This window comes from Bos grunniens, chromosome 25 (assembly GCF_055505025.1).
Source record: "Bos grunniens cultivar Pamir isolate PY7600 chromosome 25, Bosgru_T2T1.0, whole genome shotgun sequence".
Taxonomy (NCBI): Eukaryota; Metazoa; Chordata; class Mammalia; order Artiodactyla; family Bovidae; genus Bos; species Bos grunniens.
Window position 1 is genome coordinate 31,390,899 of NC_141189.1, and position 24,729 is coordinate 31,415,627.

The window sequence follows — 24,729 nt, forward strand, 5'->3', positions numbered from 1 at the left end:
CAGCCCTGAAGGTTCACTGGAAAGACTGATGCTAAAGCGGAAGCTCCAATACTTTGGCCACCTGATGCAAAGAGCCAACCCATTGGAGAAGAACTTGATGCTGGGAAAGATTGAGGGCAGGAGGAGAAGGGGCAACAGAGGGTGAGATGGTTGCATAGCATCACTGGCTCAGTGGACATGAGGTTGAGCAAGTTCTGGGAGATGGTGAAAGACAGGGAAGCCTGGCGTGCTGCAGTCCATGGAGTCGCAAAGCATCGGACACAACTGAGCATCTGAACAACAACAACCATCGTGACCAGCCTTCGAGTCCCAGGTCAGGCACAACCAACGAACTGGAAGAAGTTGAGGATGTGCTTAGGTCAAAGCCACCCCCTCCAGGAAGCCTTCTTACTGTGCCCCAGCACCACCCATGATCCGTGGCACTTTGTACCTCCAGGGCGGTAGACAGAGCAGCTACTTCTGAGTCAGTCTGATCCAGGTACAAATTCTAGCTGTGTGACCCTGGGCAAGTTCCTTGACCTCTCTGTGCCTGATCCCGTCATCTGTTAAAAGTGGACATTATCTTCCTCGAGGGGGTCCTTAGGAAGCTTAACTGAGATGATGCACGTGCAGAGTGCTCAGCTCAGAGCAGATGCTCAGTAAATAAAATGGCTAAACTGTGTTATTTTCACTTTCTGCATTTTATTATGAAAGCACTTTACAGTGCTACCCAGCTGTAGACTTTAAGCTCTTGATTGCTAGAAACGGTTGATCTGGGTGCCCCCCTAGGCTCCACCAACACCTGGCTTCGAGAGGGAGCTCTGCAAATGTTCATTGCCTTGAATCGCCTGAAGAAACAGCATCCTACCCCACCCAAAGAACCAGGAGCAGGCCGTTTCCTTTCTCCACGGTCCCTAGCAGACTTGGGTCGCGGACACTTGGGCATCTGAAAAGATACCTGCCAGTGAAATTCTGAGAGCTCTTGTACTGGAATCTAGAAATCCCAAATTGGCAACTCAATGTCATAATTTAATATGAAGTATGTCATGCTGGGGCTTCCCTGGTTCTTCAGATGGTAAAGAATCTGCCCACAATGTGGGAGACCCAGGTTCAATTCCTGGTTGGAAAGATTCCCTGGAGAAGGGAATGGCAACCCACTCTGGTATTCTTATATTCTGATATCTCCCCTGATGCTATCTCAGCCGTCCCAGGCCACTGGCTTCCCGCAGGAATCATCATCTCCAGGCCTACATCTGAGCTGCCTGCTGAGAAATTGCTTACCTACAAGAGGGATTATTTATACCTGTTTTCTGTATGTTTAGAATCCCATGGACGGAGGAGCTTGGTGGGCTACAGTCCACGGGGTCGCAAAGAGTCAGACACGACTGAGCGACTTCACTTTCACTTTCTGTATGTTTGGGCTTCCCTGTGGCTCAGCTAGTAAAAACTCTGTCAGCAATGCGGGAGACCTGGGTTCGATCCCTGGGTTAGGAAGATCCCCTGGAGAAGGGAAAGACTACCCACTCCAGTATTCTGGCCTGTATAGTCCATGGGGTCACAGAGTTGGACACGACTGAGCGACTTTCACTTCACTTCACTTCTGTATGTTCAACCAACCTTCCTTTATTTCTCTTGCCCTTTTCTTTGTTTATGAGGCCCATTTTTCCCCCTTACCACTGAGACAGAATAAATTGAGTATGACTAAGGATTTGTGACACCATTTTCACTGTGACAGCTGGCAACATAAAGATGCACAGCATTTTCATAAACATGTACTCAGGCAGGATAAAAGTAAAAAGTGCCCAAGGAGAATCTGTTTACACTCTCCAAGCCTACGTAACACCGAAAGCATTAAGGAAGTCCATTTTTAATACCAAAATTGTTACCGGGGTGCATCCCTGATTTCCTGATTGATTCGAGGCAAGTTTCTGATATTAATGAGAATATTAAATTATATGGAGGTTGCCTCCTAATCCTCTGATTGATTTGAAATGAACTTGAATCAGGGCAGCTTAAAAATAGCCTTTATAGCATCTTTATGACCTGATACCATGGAGAAATAAATACGAAGCTAATGCCACGGAAGGCTTCCTCCTGATGTAGGGGCTGTCTCGGCCAGGAGTTCTTCCTCTGGTGGTAATTTAAGAAGATGCTTGTCATCTCCTTACAGCAGTTCATAATTCAAAAACAATCTATACATAATACTCAATTAAGGAACCACAAAGCCATGTCGGCCACAGATGGCTGATGAACGGCCGAATGGAAATTCTGCCCAACTCTAGAAAACACCGCTAAAATCAATCCCCTTGTCAGGGAAACCATGATTTATTAACACATTCCTTAACCTGCATCGAGTTGTGAATCAATGTGTCCCCATCAAAAGCTAATACCAAACCGAGATGGCTCAGACTTCATACAGGTCCTGGTGGCAGAAGTAACTCAGACAAGCCTGCACATTACCAGGCCAAGCTGGTTGTGTCTGTGTCCCTGTCCAGGAGGGGCCTCTCGGGAAAGATGGGGAGCACTCACTGTTTACCGAGTGCTCCACGGACAGAGGAGCCTGGTGGGCTACAGTCCATGGGGTCGCAAAAGGGTCAGCATCTATGCCCTTATCCAAACCTCTCTGTCACTGATGAGACAGGTGTCATTATTCTCTTACAGGTGAGGAAGTCGAGGTTCACCAAGGTCAGTAAGTGGCCCAAGATCCCCAAGGGCAGAACCCAAGTCTGCAGGCTTGGACTCTGGCATCTGAGTACCTGGGTTCTGATCCTGGCTGCCCTATTTTCTAACCCAGTCCCTTTGCCTTAGTTCCTTAACTTCTCCATGCCTCAGTCTTCTCATCTGTAAAATGGGAATGACTTCTGTGTCCCCTGCCCAGGACAGAGGTCTATTGGGAGGATTCAACGAGATGTTGGGTGAAAAGTCCTTCAAGTCCTGCCCTTCCAGGCCTCCCTCCACCCACTCTGCCTCAGTGTCTGCTCTTACTTGGGACGGAACCGGGAGGCATGAGGGGGGTTCAAAACTCCTGGACTTCCCAGGAGGTGGGGAATAGACCCAGAAACTTCCAGTACCAAATGCCAGACTCCTGGTTCCTGTTCCATCCCAAGAAGAGGCTCCCGCTCTTCCCACCTGAGTCTCATCTCTGGGCCAACCGGGAATGTCGCAGAGCCTAGAAGTCCATACCAGTACCCAGCAGAGTGGAGAGTCAATTGTATGTCCTTACTTTGAGACAGACTTTAGCCTCTTGCCTGACGTCCCTTTGTAATTTATCAAATGGTCATTGCCTCAGTGCCTTTTCAGGATGCAAATACCAAGGTCTTTCTTTATTGTAATGGAATGAGATCCCTTTTACCAGAAATGAGAAGGGTCTGAACACAATTGCTCTGCTTGCTAACAGTCTCTTTCAAAATCTTTATTTCTGGTCCCCTTTGGCATCTTTGCTCACCTAAAAATCCTCATTTGGTCACATTTTCTGTGACTCGGGACATTAACAATAAACGACGAGCACTCAGGGGCCTGGGGTGGAGAATGGATGGGATTCGCTGGTGGTGGAGAAACCCAGCTGTCCACAGCCCGCCGACGCCCGTTCTGAAAGCTCTGCTGGCCACTTGTACGGTCTCTGTTAATGCTCCTGTCTCTGCAAATGCCAATAAGTACAGCGTGAAATTTAAACATAAGTGAGTTTTTACAGCTAATTATGGCTAATGCAAGCTGCTTTCAAAATTGCCAAGCATTCCTTCTAGAATAGTACAGTTTGCAACTATGAATTAGGCATTAAGAGCCAAATTTCATAAACATAATTTAGCAGACAACAAAATAATAATACTAAGTGCTTTCCAACTGGCCATTAGGAGCTCCCCAAGGTGGGTCTAATTGCACACGCTCCCACTGGGACTTCCAACAGCACAGACCATAAGGCTCGGAAACCCCAGGAGCGCAGTGGAGCAGGCAGGCATTTTCACAGCCCTCCAGCCTGTGTGGTCAGGAGCTGTTCACGTGCTCAGTGATACGGTTCCAGCTGGAGCTTTTAGCCACACAGCTCTGTCCCTCCTGTCCTCCTTTCCTGGTCCATGTCACCTCGATGTTGGCTTGGGATCGCCAGGTCAAGTCATCACTGCAAACATTACAATAATGAAAACATAAAAAGTGGTGCCTCCCCCCTTGCTAACCCCGCCCCCCACTAGCCTGGCTGTGAAACCACCCGTGTGAGTTTAGTGTGTTTGTCCCTCATTCAGCTGAGGATACAAACACACGCACACACACGCTCTCAAACGGACGTTGCCTTTTTCTTTTTTAGTTGGAGAGTAATTGCTTTACAGTGTTGTGTTGGTTTCTGCCATAAAACAACGGGAGTCAGCTGTGTGTGTGTGTGTGTGTGTGTGTGTGTGTACATATATACAGAACTCTCTCTCTTGAGCCTCCCTCCCACCCTTCTAGGTCACCACAGAGCACCAGGTTGAGCTCCCTGTGTTATATAGCAACTTCCCACTAGGTATCTGTTTTACATATGGACGTTGTCTTTATTTTACAAAAACAAGACCACACAACTTTTTTACATCTTGCTGTTCATACTTAATAATATATTTGGTGCCTTTCAACACTGGTGTATGTAAATCTACCTCTTTTTTTTTAAGAAAAATACATGTACTATAATTTATCTAGTCTCCTGTAAATGAATATTATAAATAATGCCTCTGTGCACACTCTGTATTTATGACCACAGACACAACACACCTACACCTATGGGCTCTTCTCTGGTATTTCCAAAGGATATGTTTATGTGAAAATGTTGGCATTGGTCTAGGGGAATGCACAACAGAATGTGAGAACCCAGTTGCACCTATTTACCCTCTGAAATGAGTTGTATCCGTTTGCATCTTAATAACAGTCAGTGGAAATAGCTGTCTCCCCACCCTTGGCTGTTTTAAGCAGGGAAACCTGGGTCACCTTTCTTTCCATCCCTAGCTGCGGGCCCCGGCGGGCAGACAGCCCCACCTACCCCCAGGTGGGTCTCAGTTCCTACTGCAGGAGAGTGGCTGTAGTCTGCAGGGCTCCGTTCAGTTTCCCAGACCTCTACTAATGAGCAGGGCTCAACATTTGGATCATGTTTTTGTCATGCTTTCCGGAATCATTGTCAAATGCAGAATAATTCCTTCACCATGAGGATCCCATGGTGGGTATGGGCCACACCCATACCCAACCCCCCTGCACCCCTGGCCCTAACTCCTAGCAACCGTATCTGTAATATTGTCACCTTAAGAATGTAATGGAAGTGGGGACTTCCATGGTGGTCCGGTGGCTAAGACTCTGCCCTTCCAATGCAGGGGGCCTGGATTCACTCCCTGGTCAGGGAACTAGATCCTGCATGCCGCAGCTAAAGATCCCATGTGCTGCAGCGAAGACCCAGCACAGCCAAAGAAAGAAAGAAAGAATTAGATAAATGGAATCATACAATACGGAACCTTTTGAGTTGGCTTTTTTTTAGATCAGTGAAATTTCCTTGATATCCATTCAAGACTTTGCATCTCTCAGTAGCTGATTCCTTTTCATTGCTGAGTAGTGTTCCATGGTATGGATGCCTCTTCCTGTGACCATTTCTTAGACTTTCCGTGTTTTTGATGACCTTAACAGTTTTGGGAAGTACTGGTCAAGTATTTTATAGAACATCTATTGGCAAATAGAAGGGGAAAAAGTAGAAGCAGTGACAGGTTTTCTTTTCTTGGGCTCCAAAATCACTGTGGATGGTGACTGCAGCCATGAAGTTAAAAGGTCTGTTGGGATCTGTGATGTTTTTCTCATGCCATAGTTATGATCACAGAGGTCAATTACTGTTTTAATCCCAATCATGTTGTTCAGCTGCTATGTCCGAATCTTTGCGACCCTGTCTGCATGCCAGGCTTCCCTGTTCTTCACCATCTCCCAGAGTTTGCTCAAACTCATGTTCATCAAGTTGGTGATGCCATCCAACCATCTCATCCTCTGTCGCCCCCTTCTCCTTCTGCCCTCAATCTTTCCCAGCATCAGGGTCTTTTCCAATGAATCGGCTCTTCACATCAGATGGCCAAAGTATTGGAGCTTCAGCATCAGTCCTTCCAATGAATATTCAGGGTTGATGTCCTTTAGGATTGACAGGTTTGATCTCCTTGCAGTCCAAGGGACTCAAAAAATTCAGTAAAAGTTACTACAGAATTCAGCGGTCTTGATATATTCACAGAACTGTGCCACCGTTGCCACTGTCTTAATTCCAGACCACTTTTACCATTCTGCAAAGAAACTCTGTGCTTGTGAGCAGTCACCCCCATCCCTTCTTTCCCCTCTTCCTCCAGCAACCTCTAGTGCGCTTTCTTTCACTATGGATATGCCCATTCTAGACATTTCTTAACTTAGCATAATGTTTTGAGAAGTGGTAGACTCTTAGTCTTTATATGTACAAACAAGTATCTATTTAAAAGCCCTTAAATTTGAATGATGGTCTAGCTAGGTAAAAAAATTGAGTTCACAGTTACTTGCCCTAAGCATTTTGAAGGTATTACTCCCTGGTTCTTTTATGATTGAGATGCCTGCTACCTGTCTAATTGTCATTCCTTTATAATATTTTTGCCATGATATCTTTTGAAAACCTTTCTTTTTGATGCTCCATAATTTTACCATGACATATGTCAGTATGAATTGATTTTATTTATCCTACTTAGTAGCATTTTTTTTTGAAAACCCATATGTTCCTCCTTTCTGGAAAATTCCCAACTATTATTTCTTCAAATTGTTCTTACTCTTATTGCCTCTTTTCTTCTGTTCCATTTCCTCTTAAGCATTCACTGATACCTCTTAACCCATCCTTTGGGTTTTTTGAATTGCTCATTCATATCGCTTGAGTCTGGGTCTCTGTGTTGTTTTCTGATTCAGCTCCTCAGTTCTTCCTTTTCACTCACCGATGCCCTGTCTGATGAGTGTCTAGTCTACAACTTATCCAATTCATTGAGAGTTTTGTTTTAAAACTTTAACTTTTATGTTCACCATTTCTAAATTTTCATTACCAACTATTCTTATTCAGTTCAGGCCTGTTTTGTTTCATAACATCTTGTTCTTTTTTACGATATTAGTCCTTTATTGAGAATATTTGATAGCCAAATATTTATTTTAAATATTTTCCAGACTGTTGATATCATTGATTTCCTATGACGTGAATTCATGTCCCTGATTGAAGAGTTTGTTACTTAGCATGAGATTTTCATGGCTGGGAGGATTTTTTATTTCAGGTTCAATTTGAGTAAGAAGTATTTTGAAGTTCTGTTTTCCCCTAACTTTCCTCTTGACTAACTTCTCTCTGTCCAGTGGTTTTGGTTACTTCTACCCCAAAAGTATCCATCTGGGACCAGGCTTTATAATAGTGCTTTAAAGTCCTGGTCCCACAGTCATCCTGGGGAAACACGTTTTGGTTCCTTGACCTGAGCCTGTGTCTGTCTTCCCTCCTTAGGTCCACGGGTTGCAGTCAGCCTTCACCCACTGCTGGGCTGGAGACACCTCCTACCAGCACAGGAAAACCAGTGATTAAATGTTAAGGAGCTATATGAGTTGGTTGTTAAAAGCCATTACTACAATTTAATTATATGAACTCATCATTAAATAAATTATATTAAGAAGCAAAGGTAATACTCAACATACTCAATACTTACCAGTTTCTTTTGTGTGTGTGGTGGTGGAAGGAAGACATAATTTTTTTTCTTTTTTTTTTTTTTTTTTTGCCTATTTTTTCTTATTTCTAAAATTATGAAAGTGTGATAACATATTTACAAGAGACATGGAAAATACAGAACAAAGTTACACATAGTTCCACTATATATCTTGTTGTTGTTGTTCAGTCGCTAAGTCATGTCTCACTCTTTACAAGTCAAGCCTCTTTTTGTTTTTGGAGTGCTTGTTAACCACACCAGCCCAGCACTGCCCTGGCACAGGGCAGCAGAGGTTTCCTTCAATCTCCTTCCATGCTGCTGCTGCTAAGTCGCTTCAGTCATGTCCAACTCTGTGCGACCCCATAGACAGCAGCCCACCAGGCTCCCCCGTCCCTGGGATTCTCCAGACAAGAACACTGGAGTGGGTTGCCATTTCCTTCTCCAGTGCATGAAAGTGAAAAGTGAGAGTGAAGACGCTCAGTCGTGTCCGACTCTGAGCGACCCCATGGACTGCAGCCTACCAGGCTCCTCCATCCATGGGATTTTCCAGGCAAGAGTACTGGATTGGGGTGCCATTGCCTTCTCCAATCTCCTTCCATAAATGGAGGTATTGAGGCTTCCCTGTTTCCACCAGGAGCCAACCTTTATTTCCTTCTCTCAGAGAAAGTGCTTTCAGTCTCAATTATAAGAGCTCAGCTCCCACTCACTACTCTGTCTTTCTGCTTTTTTTTCTGGTCGCTAGAACTGTTTATTTTGGTTTTGAAGGCTACATCTGTCCTTTGGTTTCTTTTTCTGTATTTTACCTATCGCAGCTCTTAGGTTGGAGAGGAAGCGATACATTAAATGTTGACCTTGCTGTGCTGTCTTGATTAGAACTCCATAAACGCTGTTTTTCATGGACATGTGCCTTCCGCCTCCTGTGGCTGTTTATGTAGGCCTCAGGTTTCCTTCATCTCTCTCAAAGTCATTCACCTTATCTCCCTCTCTTTCCTTGTTCCTTGGGGCTTCCCTGGTGGCTCAGTGGCAAAGAATTCGCCTGCCAATGCAAGAGACACAAAAGACACAGGTTCAATCCCTGAGTCGGGAAGATCTCCTGGAGTAGGAAATGGCAATCCACTCCAGTATCCTTGCTGGAAAATTGCATGGACAGAGGGGCCTGGCGGGCTACAGTCCATGGGGTCATGAAGAGTTGGACGTGGCTGAGCACATGTACATACTCCTCCTTGTGCCCTAGTACTTTCCTGTGTGAGTCATGACAAACAGGTGAATAATGTATTGTGTACTGAGTTCCCCTTGGAAAGATTCTAGATGTCACATATGCCACCTTTGTATTTATTATATAATGCTGAATAATATCATGTATTATAATTAATAATGTGCCGCTGTTCACAGAAGAAACCCTTGGAGCCCCCCGGTTATCTCAGTGGAAATCCTTGGCCCCCTAATGTTCTCTCCCTCCCCTGCAGGTATCAAGGCTGTGTTCTCAGGCCACTACCACAGGAATGCTGGGGGCACCTACCGGAACCTCGACATGGTGGTGTCATCCGCCATCGGGTGCCAGCTGGGCACAGATACCCACGGGCTCCGAGTCGTGGTGGTCACCGCTGAGAAAATCATCCACCGATACTACAGCCTAGATGAGCTGAGTGAGAAGGGAATAGAAGACGATCTGATGGATCTGTTGAAGGAAAACTAATCGCCGATTATGATTGATTTACTTTTCACTTCTACTGTTTTTTTTTTTCATTTTGTTAGAAACAGTAGCTGCATACGACCCCTTATTGAAATAAAAAAAAAGTATTCCAGTATTCCAGACAGATTTGTGAATTTATGTCCTTCTGCTTAAATCAGAGAGCTGGGTCCTGCCCTAAATGATACTTAAATGGAACGGCCCTCCCTTTACAAAAGAAAGGAGGGAGGAGCCTGGAAATGAAAGAATAAATGATATTATTAGAATATCCCTGCATAGGTGATTAAATGTGTTCTCCTAATGATGTGTTTCTCAACTCTGCTCTTCATTAGATGGTTTTCTGGCAGCCTTTGGTAAATGTCTACCTATCAACTTCAGTCGCACCTTGACATCCAAGTGTGATCTCTGATGATCCTTTGAGCAAACTGCATCTGATTATAATAAACTGTGGTCACGACTCCCAAAATGTTAAGCAAAATGCAGGTCATCTCTTTTCCTTCCTAACAAAACAAATCACCATGTCCCATGACTAGAGCTGCAGACTCATCTTAATAAGGAGCCGAGTAGCTGACATTTGCTGTGAAAGTCTGGGACCAGTGATGAAGTTGATACAGGTCAAATGTTGAGTTTACCTTCTTGGCAGCTAGAAAAGTCACCTTTGCACCTCAGTGTGCTCAGTCACTTAGTCACGTCTGACTCTTTGTGATCCACGCGCCCCTGTCCATGGAATTGTCCAGGCAAGAGCCACCTGGGAAGCCATAAATTGTCCGTATTTGAAAACCTCACCACAGAGTCTAGAATGGAGCCCTTGAAGGTCCATCTCTGCAGTCAAGGGTGGCACACCTGATTCCCTCTCATTCACTGCTGCAGCAACTCCCTCTGCATGTGGGCATTCTCCTATGATGGGAATCATCCTCTGTTTATGAGATCCTTAGCTCTGCTTTCACAGAAAACATGGGAGCTGATGCAGAGTTCTCCAGAAACCAAGTGTAAATTACTCTGGGGCAAAAACAGTGGTTTCAGCCACGTTATCTAAATTGGCACCAACTTTGATTAAATGCACTCACTGGTGCCTTGATCAAGGAGCATGGATGGGTTAAAATCAATGTTCTCTTTGTTTAATCTACTTCTCCGCTGCTCCTGACCACTGCGTTAGTCCATCCACATCTTTTTCAGCAGATGTCCTGGTGGACCAGGAACCTGGGTACTCACCATCCTGCCTGTTTTCCTGTGAAGGAAAACTTCACAGTGTTACACAGTAGCATTCAGTCATCCTAAAAAAAAAAAAAAAAAAAAACTGGTTACAAATGAACTGCAAAGTCCATTAAATTAAATGCCTTTCTTGTTGAAAAGTTTCAGTCAATGTAGCAAAACCATGAGAAATTAAAGAGAAAGATAATTGGATATGTAAATTCATAAGGAACAAAAGACAAGAAGTTAATTATACTCCAGATTGGTGACACACCATAGCTCATTGTTATGTGGCAAGAAAATTAAAAATTTTCAAAATTAGTATGCTCCTATTTAAGAGTTCTGCTGCATTCTTGCCTTGTGTTGATCTTTCTTTACAACTAATGTGGCTAGAAGAAATCAAGAAGAGGAATTCAGGAAGAGGTGTAACCAGTAAGCCTTGGTTTCTGAGGCCTGGGATGTCATAACTTGTGAACTGGAGTCATCAATGCAGATTCGGGGTTTCTGCGGGCAACTGGGGAGAGTTCATCACCAAGCGCTAATGGAGATGCCTTGTCATGTCACCTGTAAGAAATACTCTAGACTGTAGCACTTAGGTTTGGGAAAGGATATGGAAATAATTCAAAGCAATGGAAATGAAACTTCTAGATCTCCTTTTCCAGAAACCTAATAAGGAAGGTAATTGACTCAATACACAGCAAGAATATACTAAGAGGGAATCCTATGACATCTCCATTTTTTTTTTATTATTAAATTTTTTTTTTTACTTTTTTTTGTTTGTTTGTTTTGTTTTAATTGGAGGATAATTACTTTACAATATTGTGGTGGTTTTTGCCATACATTCACATGAATCAGCCATGGGTGTACATGTATTCCCCATCCTGACCCTCCCTCCCACCTCTCTCCCCATCCCATCCCTCAGGGTCATCCCAGTGCACCAGCCCTGAGCACCCTGCCTCGTGCATTGAACCTGGAATGGCGATCTATTTCACATATGATAATATACATGTTTCAATGCTATTCTCTCAAATCATCCCACCCTCGCTTTCTTCCGCAGAGTCCAAAAGTCTGTTCTCTACATCTGTGTCTCTTTTGCTGTCTCGCATATAGGGTCATCGTTACCATCTTTCTAAATTCCATATATATGCATTAATATACTGTATTGGTGTTTTTCTTTCTGACTTACTTCACTCTGTATAATAGGTTCCAGTTTCATCCACCTCATTAGAACTGATTCAAATGCATTCTTTTTAATGGCTGAGTAATATTCCATTGTGTATATGTACCACAGCTTTCTTATCCATGCATCTGCCGATGGACATCTAGGTTGCTTCCATGTTCTGGCTATTGTAAACAGTGCTGCAATGAAGATTAGGGTACACGTGTCTCCTTCAATTCTGGTTTCCTCGGTATGTATGCCAAACAGCATTATTTTCCAATGGTGTTAGGTTCAGAAAGGAGTTAGGAAAGTATTATCAGTCTGATAGTTGATAAATACCAGTGTGTTCACTTATGATTCCTTTTCCTTTTAAAAAGAGATATATTTCTTTAAAAGTGCCTTATGCCATGATAAATAATAAAACACACCATGATCATAAATGCCATGGTTTTGATTGTTGATTATGTGCTAAGTACTGTTTTAAGTCCTTTGGCTCAGAGTAGTGGGACCACTTGGCCAAGGTCACAGTGGGCAAGTCAAGATTGAAGTGTAAGCAGTCCAGCTGCTGAGCCTGTGTTCCCCAACACTGTCCTCTTTCCTGGAAAACATTTTTCACAAGTGACAGCTTTGTACCTGCATTTGGCAGTAGTCAATATTTGGCACTCAGTGTTAGTCAGAGGCTCTGGGACTTCATCCCAAGGTTTGCAAAGCTTGAGCAGGGCCCAGAAGCCCCTTCTCTGACACCAGGTTCAGGGTGGCAAAAGCCTGTCCAAGGAACAGGTTGTTCCAGGCAGAGAATTTTTACTGGAGGAAACTAAAAAGCTGAACTGAACCATAATGGGCCACAGGACATAGCTCTGGCCACACCAGTAGATGCTTCAGCTCGTGATGCTTCCTTCCTTGTTCAAGTTCCCACTCCAGGGGATAGGAAACCAGCTGCTCTCTCAGGGCTCCCTTCTTCAACTAATGATTTTAATTGGAAAAGAAATAAGGGACTGCTAAAGGAAGAAGGATATTTACAGTGATCTAGAATCGGGTTGTCAAGACTCAGGAGTGGGTTTGTGGACCACAGGTGGAGAGATGATCATCTTAACCATATTTGCTTTTTACAATAAATAAGTTCATCTCAAGTCTTCAGTCATGTGTCCCCTCCAGTTGGAGGGAAGAGTGGGGACGGGGGGATGTGGTAAATTTCCTGGAGTATTTCATGATGTCTTGACTTTCAGTATTCCAAGATAGTCCCTAATAGACTCAAGTTTTAAGCCTGAATAACTTGTGGTGATTCAGTCACTAAGTCGTGTCTGACTCTTTAAGACCCCCATGGACTGCAGTCCCCCAAGGACTCCAGGCTCCCCTGTCCTTCACTGTCTCCCAGAGTTTGGCCAAATTCATGTCAATTGAGATGAATAACTAGGACTGGGAAAAGAATCTAAAAAAGAGTGGACATATGTATACATGTAACTGATTCACTTTACTGTATGGCAGAAACTAACACAACATTGTAAATCAACTATGCTCCAATAAAATTTTTTTAAAAGGATACATGGTGAAGGACAGGGAAGCCTGGCATGCTGCAGTCCATGGGGTCGCAAAGAGTCAGACATGACTGAGCGACCGAACAACAACGTTCATAGCAACTATAAAAAACAAAACTAGGACCGTTTATCTTGTGTGCATGCTCAGTCACTCAGTTGTGTCTGACTCTTTGTGACCCCATGGACTGCAGTCCACCGGGCTCCTCTGTCCACGGGATTTTCCAGGCAAGAATACTGGAGTGGATTGCCATTTCCTCGTCCAAGGAATCTTCCTGACCCAGGAATCAAACCCACGTCTCTGGCATATCCTGCATCGGCAGGCAGATTCTTTACCCCTGAGCCACCTGGAAAGTCCCCAAGAGGAACTAAATAGCCTCTTGATGAAAGTAAAAGTGGAGAGTGAAAAACTTGGCTTAAAGCTCAACATTCAGAAAACGAAGATCATGGCATCTGGTCCCATCACTTCATGGGAAATAGATGGGGAAACAGTGGAAACAGTGTCAGAGTTTATTTTGGGGGGCTCCAAAATCACTGCAGATGGTGATTGCAGCCATGAAATTAAAAGACACTTAGTCCTTGGAAGGAAAGTGATGACCAACCTAGACAGCATATTAAAAAGCAGAGACATTACTTTGCCAACAAAGGTCCGTCTAGTCAAGGCTATGGTTTTCCCAGTAGTCATGTATGGATGTGAGAGTGGACTGTGAAGAAAACTGAGTGCCAAAGAATTGATGCTTTTAAACTGTGGTGTTGTAGAAGACTCTTGGGAGTCCCTTGGACTGCAAGAAGATCCAACCAGTCCATCCTAAAGGAGATCAGTCCTGGGTGTTCATTGGAAGGACTGATGCTGAAGCTGAAACTCCAATACTTTGGCCACCTCATGCGAAGAGTTGACTCATTGGAAAAGACCCTGATGCTGGGAGGGATTGGAGGCAGGAGGAGAAGGGGACGGCAGAGGATGAGATGGCTGGATGGCATCACTGACTCGATGGACATGAGTCTGAGTGAACTCCAGGAGTTGGTGATGGACAGGGAGGCCCAGCGTGCTGCAATTCATGGGGTTGCAAAGAGTCGGACATGACTGAGCAACTGAAGTGAACTGAACCTGCAAAAGATACTGAGTTATAAATCTATATATACATAATACAATTTAATATTACAGTCTGTTCTCTAATGTGAAATCTTTTGAGAAAAGGTAGCAAAAACATCATTTGCATTTACTTGAACCCTTAGTACTTATTCCCCAAGTAGTGTCTAAAACAGCCTTTTGCAGTTGTGAAATTAAGTGGCAATACTGTATTGAGCTAAGTGAAAAAAAGAAGATTTAGGAATAAATTGTCAAGGCAAGTTCTATTAAAAGCTCTCTGTAATAGATGCCACGGATTTCTTGTTCAGATAACCTTAGCGGTTTTGGTTGCACATGCAAGAGATAGTACTTGACAGGTAATATTGATTTTTTTTTTTTATAACTTCAGAAAATACTGTCTTAATGCCATTGGAGAGCTCTTTAGGTATATTTATATACACACAAAATGAAGGAATTTTTTCTTGGATTAATAAATGACCTCTAGCATCTTTCTAGAAAACATTTTAGTGATTAAATTCTCTTTTTCCGTCAATGGATTTTCATTAGTGACTACACACACACAGAAAAATATATATATTCAGATTGGTTTTTTTCTTTAGATAAAACCCAAAGGAACTATAGAAGTTAAATAAAAAACTCTGTAAATAAGTTTCATTAAATGTGAATATTCAGAAATTACCTTTTATTTTTCTGTTCTGATATTTGTCTTCAAAAATAATTTTATTCCTTCAAGGGGCTTTGCATCTCATTTAGAACGAAGTTCGGACTCCTTCCTGTGACTTCCCAGGCCCCGCCCCCTTTGCCCCACCCCACCTCTCGGCTCCACCCCCTTGCTCTTGCTGACAGCCCCACTGCCCTGTGCTCTTGCTGTCTCCTCTGATGGGAACTGGCTTCCTGTCCTTTGGGGCTTCAGCTCAGAAGTCCTCAGAATGGCCTTCTTTCCTCACCTGTCTGTCGTTGTGCTCCTTATCCGCCACAGGCATCGCCTCCCCCGCTCATTTATTTTCTTCATAGCATATCACTAAGAACTGTGCTTGTTTTTCCATGATCTTTATGTGTACCACCCACCCCCACCCAGAATGCAAGGAAGGACCTTGTCCATCTCCTTGGCCATTCTTCCCAATGCTTAGAACCCTGCCTGGGACAGAGCAGCTGCTCAATAAGGACTTAGCAATGAATGTGGAATAAGATGTATAGCAATACTGATAGTGACATCAATATTGTATGTATTCATGTAATACATCAACACTCAATACAGGGAAGGAAGGAGAAGAGGCCATATTCCCAAGTCTTGTGGTAGTTCTTTTGGGATTGTCCTTAAAGTTAGGTATTATCAACAACAGGTCAGTGAATAACAATATCAGTGTTATCTTTGGTTCTGCACTCAAAGTGAAGAAATTGGGAGTAAAAAGAGAAGTGTCCCTGACTTAGTAATTCTAAGTCCTGTTTACTGAACAAATACTGTACCGTTAAAAAAGCAGGTGCGCCCAGAGAAGGGGCTGATTCCAGACCAAAGGTTATATGGGAAAAGAGAGGGCTGGAAATCCAAGTGAGGGCCTCAAAAGAAGTGAAAAATGCATTGTGGAAGTGCTTCCCAGAAAGGTTATGTGAATGAATGAGATTCCTGAGAAAATTTAGCAGTCCTGGAAGAGCCTTAAGGTCACAACCTTAAAATAGACCTTTAGGGAACATCTTTGTTTCAGCACAGGAAAAGACAGATGGAAGTCACAGAAGGGGTGAAGAGGAATTCTTTTTTTTTTTTAAGTTCAGACTGGTCCACACTGAAGAAATAGAAAAAGGAATGAGCTTTACTCAGAGCTGAGTGGTTTAGTTCCCACAGACCAGTCCTTCTGCAGATAACTATGAACTTAAAGATCCTTCTTGGTCATTTGGAGCATGAACAGAAGCAGGGAGCTCAGAACTTTCCCTCTCCCCCCTTCACTTTGCCCTGAGGGTTAACCACAGTTGTAGAGCAGTCAGCTGAGATGGATAAAGGTTTCTCCCAAACCTACCATCTATTTGACCAGAGACGCCAGGGAGGAAGCCCAGGTCACTGGAGAGTGAAGAATCCCAGACAGCTGGGGATGGTAATCTTAATCTCCTGATTTTCTACGTGAACTTCATACAAATCTCTGGCTTAACTCTAAGAATACATGAACTGTACAGATTGAGCAGCAGAAGCTTAAAGAATTGAACTGCTATTTGAACTGCTGCTATGGGCAATCAAAAAAGAACTTACCATTTGAGTCTAATCAAGTTAACAGCCAGCTAAAGCAAAAGCCTCAACATTCTTTAGAGGAATATAACAGAATCCCAAGTCTCCACAGTTTAACATGCACAATTCCCAGGATGCAATCCAAATCACATGATGTACAAAAAGCAAACAAAAACAAGAAAATGTGAGCCACTCTCAAAAGAAAAAGCAGTCAATCCCAAGATATCCCAAATGTTGGAATTATCACACTGGGGCAATAAAGCAGCTATGAAAACAATGCTAAAAAGTAAAAAATATGCTTATAATGAATTGACATAAAGGATATCTCATCTAAGAAATAAAATGTATAAAAATAATCAAATGGAAATTTCTGAATCAAAAAACAATATCTGAAATTTTAAAATTTCCTGAATGGGCTTAATATCAGAATGGAATGGATGAACATGAAGATAGGTGAATAGAAATCACCCAGCTTAAAGAAGGAACTTGCCTGGTGGTCCAGTCAATAAGATGCCATGCTTCCAATGCAGGGGGACCAGGTTCTATACCTGTGCAGGAAACCAGCTCCTTCATACCACAACTGAGACCCAGCACAGCTAAATAAATAAATATTGAATAAAATAAATAAAAGAAAAAAAAGTTTGGAAAAAAAGCCTCAGGGGCCTGTGGGACAATGTCAAAAGGTCTAATATACGGGTAAAGTGTGTGTGTGCTCAGTTGTATCCAACTCTCTGTGACCCCATGAACTTGTAGCCTGCCAGGCTCTTGTGTCCATGAAATCTTCCAGACAAGAATACTGGAGTGGGTTGCCATTTCCTTCTCCAGGGGATCTTCCCAACCCAAGAATTGAACCTGTGTCTCCTACATTAGCAGGCAGATTCTTTACCTCTATGCCACCAGGGAAGCAAATATAGCAGATTCTTTATCATCTGCCGCTGCTGCTGCTGCTAAGTCGCTTCAGTCGTGTCCGACTCTGTGCGACCCCATAGACAGCAGCCCACCAGGCTCCCCCGTCCCTGGGATTCTCCAGGCAAGAACTATGGAGAAGGTTGCCATTTCCTCCTCCAGTGCATGAAAGTGAAAAGTGAAAGTGAAAGTGAAGTCGTGTCCGACTTGTATCGACCCCATGTACTGCAGCCCACCAGGCTCCTCCATCCATGGGATTTTCCAGGCAAGAGTACTGGAGTGGGTTGCCATTGCCTTCTCCGCTTTATCGTCTGAGCCACCAAGAAAGCCCCCATACAGGTAATGCTATTCACCCAGTTGTGTCCAGCTCGTTGCAACCCCTTGTCCTGCAGCATGCCAGGCCTCTCTGTCCCTCACCATCTCCCAAAGTGCGCCCAAGTTCATGTCCATTGCATTGGTGATGCATCCAGCCATTTCATCCTCTGATGCCCTCTTCTCCTTCTGCCCTCAGTCTTTCCCAGTATCAGGGGCTTGTAAGTAATATGAGTCCCCAAAAGGGGACTCATGGAACAAAAAAATATTTGAAGACTCTAAAGCCAGCAACTTGCCATATTTGGTAAAAGATAGAAGTTTACAAATTCCAAACTCTCAGCAAATACAAAATATCACCAAACTGAACTTTAAAAAGATTCTGCTGTTCAAAAGACATTACTAAGAAATCAGAAGGCAAGCTATATACTGGAATGATACATTTGCAGCATAGTTGTATCCAGAATATGTAAGGAACTGTTACAACTCAATTTTAAAAAGGTTACTAAAAAAGATGGATGAAATATTTGAACAGACACTTAAAATATATGAAAGGCTAACAAACACATGAAAAATGCTCACCATCACAGCCCACATGGAAGTACAACTTAAAACTAGAGTGCAGTGCTATCTGTCACTAAGTAAAATTGCTGAAAGGGTAAAAGGTTGACAACACCAAGTGTTAGTGAGACTTTGGTACAACTCTTGTGATACTGTGATTCATAATAAGAAATATACTTTTGGTCTTCATCCCTGTCCCAAGCAAAGTTCCTAAAACCCTTGGAATTTCTTAAATGCAGAGAGAGAAGGATTCCTTGATGAAAGTGAAAGAGGAGAGTGAAAAAGTTGGCTTAAAGCTCAACATTCAGAAAACTAAGATCATGGCATCCAGTCCCATCACTTCATGGCAAATAGGTGGGGAAACAATGGAAACAGGGAGACTTTATTTTCTTGAGCTCCAAAATCACTGCTCATGGTGACTGCAGCCATGAAATTAAAAGACACTTGCTCCTTGGAAGAAAACCTATGACCAACCTAGACAGCATATTAAAAAGCAGAGATATTACTTTGCCAACAAAGGTCCATCTAGTCAAAGCTGTGGTTTTTCCAGTAGTCAGGTATGGATGTGAGAGTTGGACAATAAAGAAAGCTGAGTGCTGAAGAATTGATGCTTTAGAACTGTGGTATTGGAGAAGATTCTTGAGTTCCTTTGACTGCAAGGAGATCAAACGAGTCAATCCTAAAGGAAATCAGTCCTAAATATTCATTGGAAGGACTGATGCTGAAGCTCCAATACTTTGGCCACCTTATGTGAAGAACTGATTCATTTGAAAAGACCCTGATGCTGGGAAAGATTGAAGGCAGGAAAAGAAGGGGACAACAGAGAATGAGATGGTTGGATGGCATCACCAACTCAATGGACATGAGTTTGAACAAGCTCTGGGAGTTGGTGATGGACAGGGAATCCTGGCATGCTGCAGTCCATGGGGTCTCAAAGAGTTGGACACGACTGAGTGACTGGACTGAACTGTCTAATGAGGCAACTTTTAGAAATCGATAGATTGGAACTGGTTGCCCAGGGAACCAGATTAGAAGGTGGGAACTTTCAGGCCCATGCCCCATCCTCAGGGGAGGGCCAGGAGGCTGGAGACTGAATTAATCACCAGCAAATGATGTTTTGGGGCTTCCTGAGGCTCAGACAGCGAAGAATCTATCTGCAATGCTAGAGACCTGGGTTTAATCCTTGGGTCAGGAAGGGCCCCTGGAGGAGGAAATGGCAACCCACTCTAGTATTCTTGCCTGGGAAATCCTACTGACAGAGGAGGCCGGTGGGCTACAGTCCATGGGGTCGCAAAGAGTGGAACATGACTTAGCGACTAAACCACCATCAACCACCACAAGCGATCCAGTACTCTTGCCTGGAAAATCCCATGGACGGAGGGGACTGGTAGGCTGCAGTCCATGAGGTCGCTAGGAGTCGGACACAACTGAGCGACTTCACTTTCACTTTACACTTTCATGCATTGGAGAAGGAAATGGCAACCCACTCCAGTGTTCTTGCCTGGAGGATCCCAGGGACGGGGGAGCCTGGTGGGCTGCCGTCTCTGGGGTCGCACAGAGTCGGACACGACTGAAGTGACTTAGCAGCAGCAGCAGGCAGGTAGCAGAGTTTCCATGAAAACCCAAAGGACAGGTGACGGTGCTGGAAGTGACACACCCGCGAGAGCACAGAAGCTGTGCGCCCCTTCCCACGCACCTTGCCCTGTGCACCTCTTCATCTGGCTGTTCCCGAGTTATATCTTTTTAGAATAAGCCAGTGATCTAGTAAGTGAAATGTTTCCCCGAGTTCTACGAGCCCTATAGCAAATTTCGTTGAACCCGACAAGGGCGTTGTGGGAACCTCCACTTTAGAGCTGATCAGTCAGAAGCACAGAAGGACCTGGACTCGCATCTGAAGTGCAGTGAGGCAGTCTTGTGATGCTGAACCTTACCTTTTGGAATCTGACCTGATATCTAGGTAGATAATGTCAGAGTTGAGTCACATTGTAGTACACCCAGTGCGTTTCCCAGAATTGTTTCATGTGGGGAGGAAAAAAAAAAAAACCTAATATCTGATGAGCAGAAGTACCAGAAGTGTTCTGTGAATAGTGAATAAACAAAAATCCTGTACAAGCATGTTAGGATTGTACAATCCTGTACAATTTCTTAAAAAATGAAAGTCCCCCATATGACACAGCAGTTTTATTCCTAGGTATTAGGTTGATTAAAAAGTAATGGAAGTTTCAGAACACGAATTTTAAACATTGTATCTAGGCTCAAACGTATCTTTATTAATCAAAATAGGAACCGTTACAATCAATGCACTTTTGCCAATGAGAAATAAGTTTGTCCCTGTAGCATAAAAACCCATGCTTTGGGATTCGATAGACCTTAGCACTTTTTGCCTCCTGCTGGCTGTGAAAGTGTTTTCCCTGCAAACAGGGAGATGTTGAGACGCTTGAAGAAGTGGTGGTCAGTGGGTGAGAGGTCAGGTGAATATGGCAGATGAGGCAAAACTTCGTAGTCAAACTCATTCAGCTTTTGAAGTGTGGGTTGTGTGACCTGTCATCAGGCGTTGTCATGGGAAAGAATTGGGCCCATTCTGCTGACCCATGCTGGCTGCAGGCATTGCAGTTTTTGGTGCATCTCATCGATTTGCTGAGCGTACTTTTATGTAATGCTTTAGCTGGATTCAGAAAGCTGTAGCTGACCAGGAGGGTAACAGGCCACCAGACAGTGACCATGACCTTCTTTTGGGTCAAGTTTGGCTCTTGGCAGTGCTTTGGAGCTTCTTTTCAGTCCAGCCACTGAGATGGTTATCACTGGTTGTCATATAAAATCTGCTTTTGTCACACATTGCAATCCGATCAAAAAATGATTCATTGTTGTTGCATAGAATAGGAGAGGGCAACACTTCAAAATGATGTTTTTTTTTTTTTTTTGTGGTCAGCTCATGAAGCACCCACTTAATTGAGCTTTTTCACCTTTCCAATTTTCTTCAAATGCCTAACGACTATAGAATGGTTGATGTTGAGTTCTTCTGTAACTTCTTGTGTGTTTATAAGAGGATCAGCTTCAATGATGGCTCTCAATTGGTCATTGTCAAATTCCAATGGTTGACCAATATGCTTCTTATCTTCAAGGCTCTCGTCTCCTTTGCAGAACTTCTTGAACCACCACCGCACTGTACATTCATTAGCAGTTTCTGGGCCAAATGCGTTGTTGATGTTGCAAGTTGTCTCTGCTGCTTTACAACCCATTTTGAACTGGAATAAAAGTCTCTTGAATTTGCTTTTTGTCTAACATCATTTATATAGTCTAAAATAAATGTAAAATGAACAGCAAGTAATGTCATTATCAAAAAAACACAAAGTGAGAAATCCACATTAAAATGATGTCCAACATAACCACATTTATTTAAGAATATATTCCAATATCAAGCAGCAAATTCAACAACACAAAACCACAATTACTTTTGCACCAGCCTAATATTTACCTAAGAAAGTTGTAGACATACTTAAGCTCCAAAATTTGTACATAGTACCTTATTTGTAATAATAACTAAAACTAGAAACAGCCTGAATGCCCATCAATAACTGAATGAATGAGCAAAATGTAGTATATTCCTATGATGGGATACTCAGATCAGTCGCTCAGTCGTGTCCGACTCTTTGCAACCCCATGAATCACAGCACGCCAGGCCTCCCTGTCCATCACCAACTCCCAGAGTTCACTCAGACTCAAGTCCATTGAGTCAGTGATGCCATCCAGCCATCTCATCCTCTGTCGTCCCCTTCTCCTCCTGCCCCCAATCCCTCCCAGCATCAGAGTCTTTTCCAATGAGTCAACTCTTCACATGAGGTGGCCAAAGTACTGGAGTTCCAGCTTTAGCATCATTCCTTCCAAAGAAATCCCAGGGCTGATCTCCTTCAGAATGGACTGGTTGGATCTCCTTGCAGTCCAAGGGACTCTCAAGAGTCTTCTCCAACACCACAGTTCAAAAGCATCAATTCTTCGGGGCTCAGCCTTCTTCACAGTCCAACTCTCACATCCATACATGACCACAGGAAAAACCATAGCCTTGACTAGACAGACCTTTGTTGGCAAAGTAATGTCTCTGCTTTTGAATATGCTATCTAGGTTGGTCATAACTTTCCTTCCAAGGAGTAAGCGTCTTTTAATTTCATGGCTGCAATCACCATCTGCAGTGATTTTGGAGCCCAGAAAAATAAGTCTGACACTGTTTCCACTCATCATTAAAAAAAAACTACTGATACATGCAATAACACAGATGAGTCACAAAGATATCTTGCTGAGTGAAAGAAGCCACATTTTTTCCCCATACATTTAAGTCTGTTCCATTTGCATAAAAGTCTAGAAAATATAAACTAATCTATAGTGACAGGAAACACGTCAGTTGTTGCTAGGGAATCGGGGTGGAGGCAAGTATGGCTTGAAAAGGGGGCACAAAGAGACTTGGAGTGAGAAAAGTGTGATCTGTATCTTCCTGTGTGCCTGTTTCACAGGTGTGTAATCTGCCAAACCTCATTGAATTAAATATTGTCAATATGTGCAGCTTAACAGTTTATTTTACATAAATTGTATCTCAGTAAAGTTGTTTAGAAATAATTTTAGAAAAGAAGGACTTATTCCAGCTTGGGAGAGAGCAGTGTTTGTGTTCAGCGTTTGCCAGGGAGGCATTCTGTCCTGTGGTGTGCTGTTTCCAGAACAGCTGTGCCTCCAAAGTCAGACCGAGGTTTGGATCCAGGCTCTCAAGTTGTGCCATGGCTGTGTTGTCTTGCACAGTTCACTGCATCTCAGTTTCCTCATCTGTAAAAGTGCACACACTCCATCAATTGGAATGCTTCTAGCTGATGGTAACAATATCAGATCAGAAGTGACTTTACAAGTTGGGGTACATTTTTTTTTCATACATCAGTCCTGAGTCCTAAGGTCTGTGGTTTTGAGATGTTCCAGCAGCTCAGTGTGTCAGGGTTCTGTGCTGAGGACTTCATGACTCCTACTGACAAGACAGCTGCACAGTTCCAAGCATTACATCCTCATAGAACCATGTTCAAAAACAGGAAGACAGAGTTGGTGGGGTGGGTCTTTACTACCCAGAGTCCATCATTGGGAAACATTCCCCAGTCATCCAGAATCTGGTTTGGCCAGAACCAGAAATACCAGTGATATAACCCAATAACCAGCACCAATCACAAAGAAATACAGGAGCTTGGGTTTAGGACCATCAGTGACTGTGAATGCTCACCTAACTGGACACCACCCAATAAATTGCTGAAGGTGTGAATAGTAAGCAAGAGAATCAGCAAAGTCCAGTTTTTCCAGAGACCTCAAGAAGGGAGTCGGAGAAGGCAATGGCAACCCACTCCAGTACTCTTGCCTGGAAAATCCCATGGATGGAGGGGCCTGGTGGGCTGCAGTCCATGGGGTCGCTAGGAGTCGGACATGACTGAGTGACTTCACTTTCACTTTTCACTTTAATGCGTTGGAGAAGGAAATGGCAACCGAATCCAGTGTTCTTGTCTGGAGAATCCCAGGGACGGGGGAGCCTGGTGGGCTGCCGTCTCTGGGGTCGCACAGAGTCGGACACGACTGAAGTGACTTAGCAGCAGCAGCAGCAGGAAGGGAGTAGGTTGAGGGCAAAGTGGAGAAAGTGTGGGTTGAGCATGTTACCAGAAGCAGCAGCAATCGAGAGAAGGTGCGTAAAAATGTGGGAGTGGGAAAGGAAATGACTGATGGGCCAGGGACACTGAAGAGGAGCACAGCCTCGGCCATGAGATAAGACGGAGGAGGGTGGACAGGTTGGCGATGCTAAGAGTGGAGGAGCCTGGGGTTGATTGCTTAATTGACAGGCATATTCTGTGTCCTGTGAATTCATTTCTCAGAGTTGCTGTCTGCTTGTGCTTCATTGTGAGGGGGTTAGACTCTCTGGATTTATGCTCAGTTCACCTCTGTCTTGTTAGGCAAAGGCCACCATCTGCATAGACTGGTAACCATCTGGCTTTCATAGGATCTCTGCCCCAGATAGACTCAATGGGATTGAAGACATTGAAGGAGGGCACATTCAAGGTGTGGCTTACTCCCAGGTTTATCAAAGTCTCTCTTTGAGCTCTGAAGCTGTTCTTTCAAGCTTTCATGGAGAAATTCATCCATTTCATCTCTTATAATGTCTTTGAAAGACTCTCTGGATTTGCTTCTTGTGGAAACTATCAAACTGGAACATTGTGTCCCTAAACCACCTATTTTCGCTGTCACGGTTTTCCTGAAGAGCCTTGTCAATGACATTGTCCTGTACTTACCATGTAGTCCTGCACTTCCCTGGTCTCCAGTGTCTGTCAGAGAAGGTGATGAGCCCCTGGGGACAGGACGGCTTCTTGTTGGCCACTGATGGGGAGCAATGAGACAATTTAAACGTTGATGCTTCCTG

General features: G+C 43.7%; 1 protein-coding gene across 5 annotated transcripts in view; it reads left to right on the plus strand.

The window, feature by feature from the left end:
• CPPED1 (calcineurin like phosphoesterase domain containing 1) overlaps positions 1-9,457 on the plus strand; it is a 137,547-nt gene extending 128,090 nt beyond the window's left edge. For all 5 annotated transcript variants that reach the window (XM_086375706.1, XM_086375713.1, XM_086375704.1 and 2 more), the window contains one exon: positions 9,116-9,457. In XM_086375706.1, the coding sequence (XP_086231832.1) occupies positions 9,116-9,345 (230 nt within the window). In that variant the 3' untranslated portion in view covers positions 9,346-9,457. The remainder of the gene's footprint in view (positions 1-9,115) is intronic.
• Positions 9,458-24,729: the final 15,272 nt, after the last annotated feature.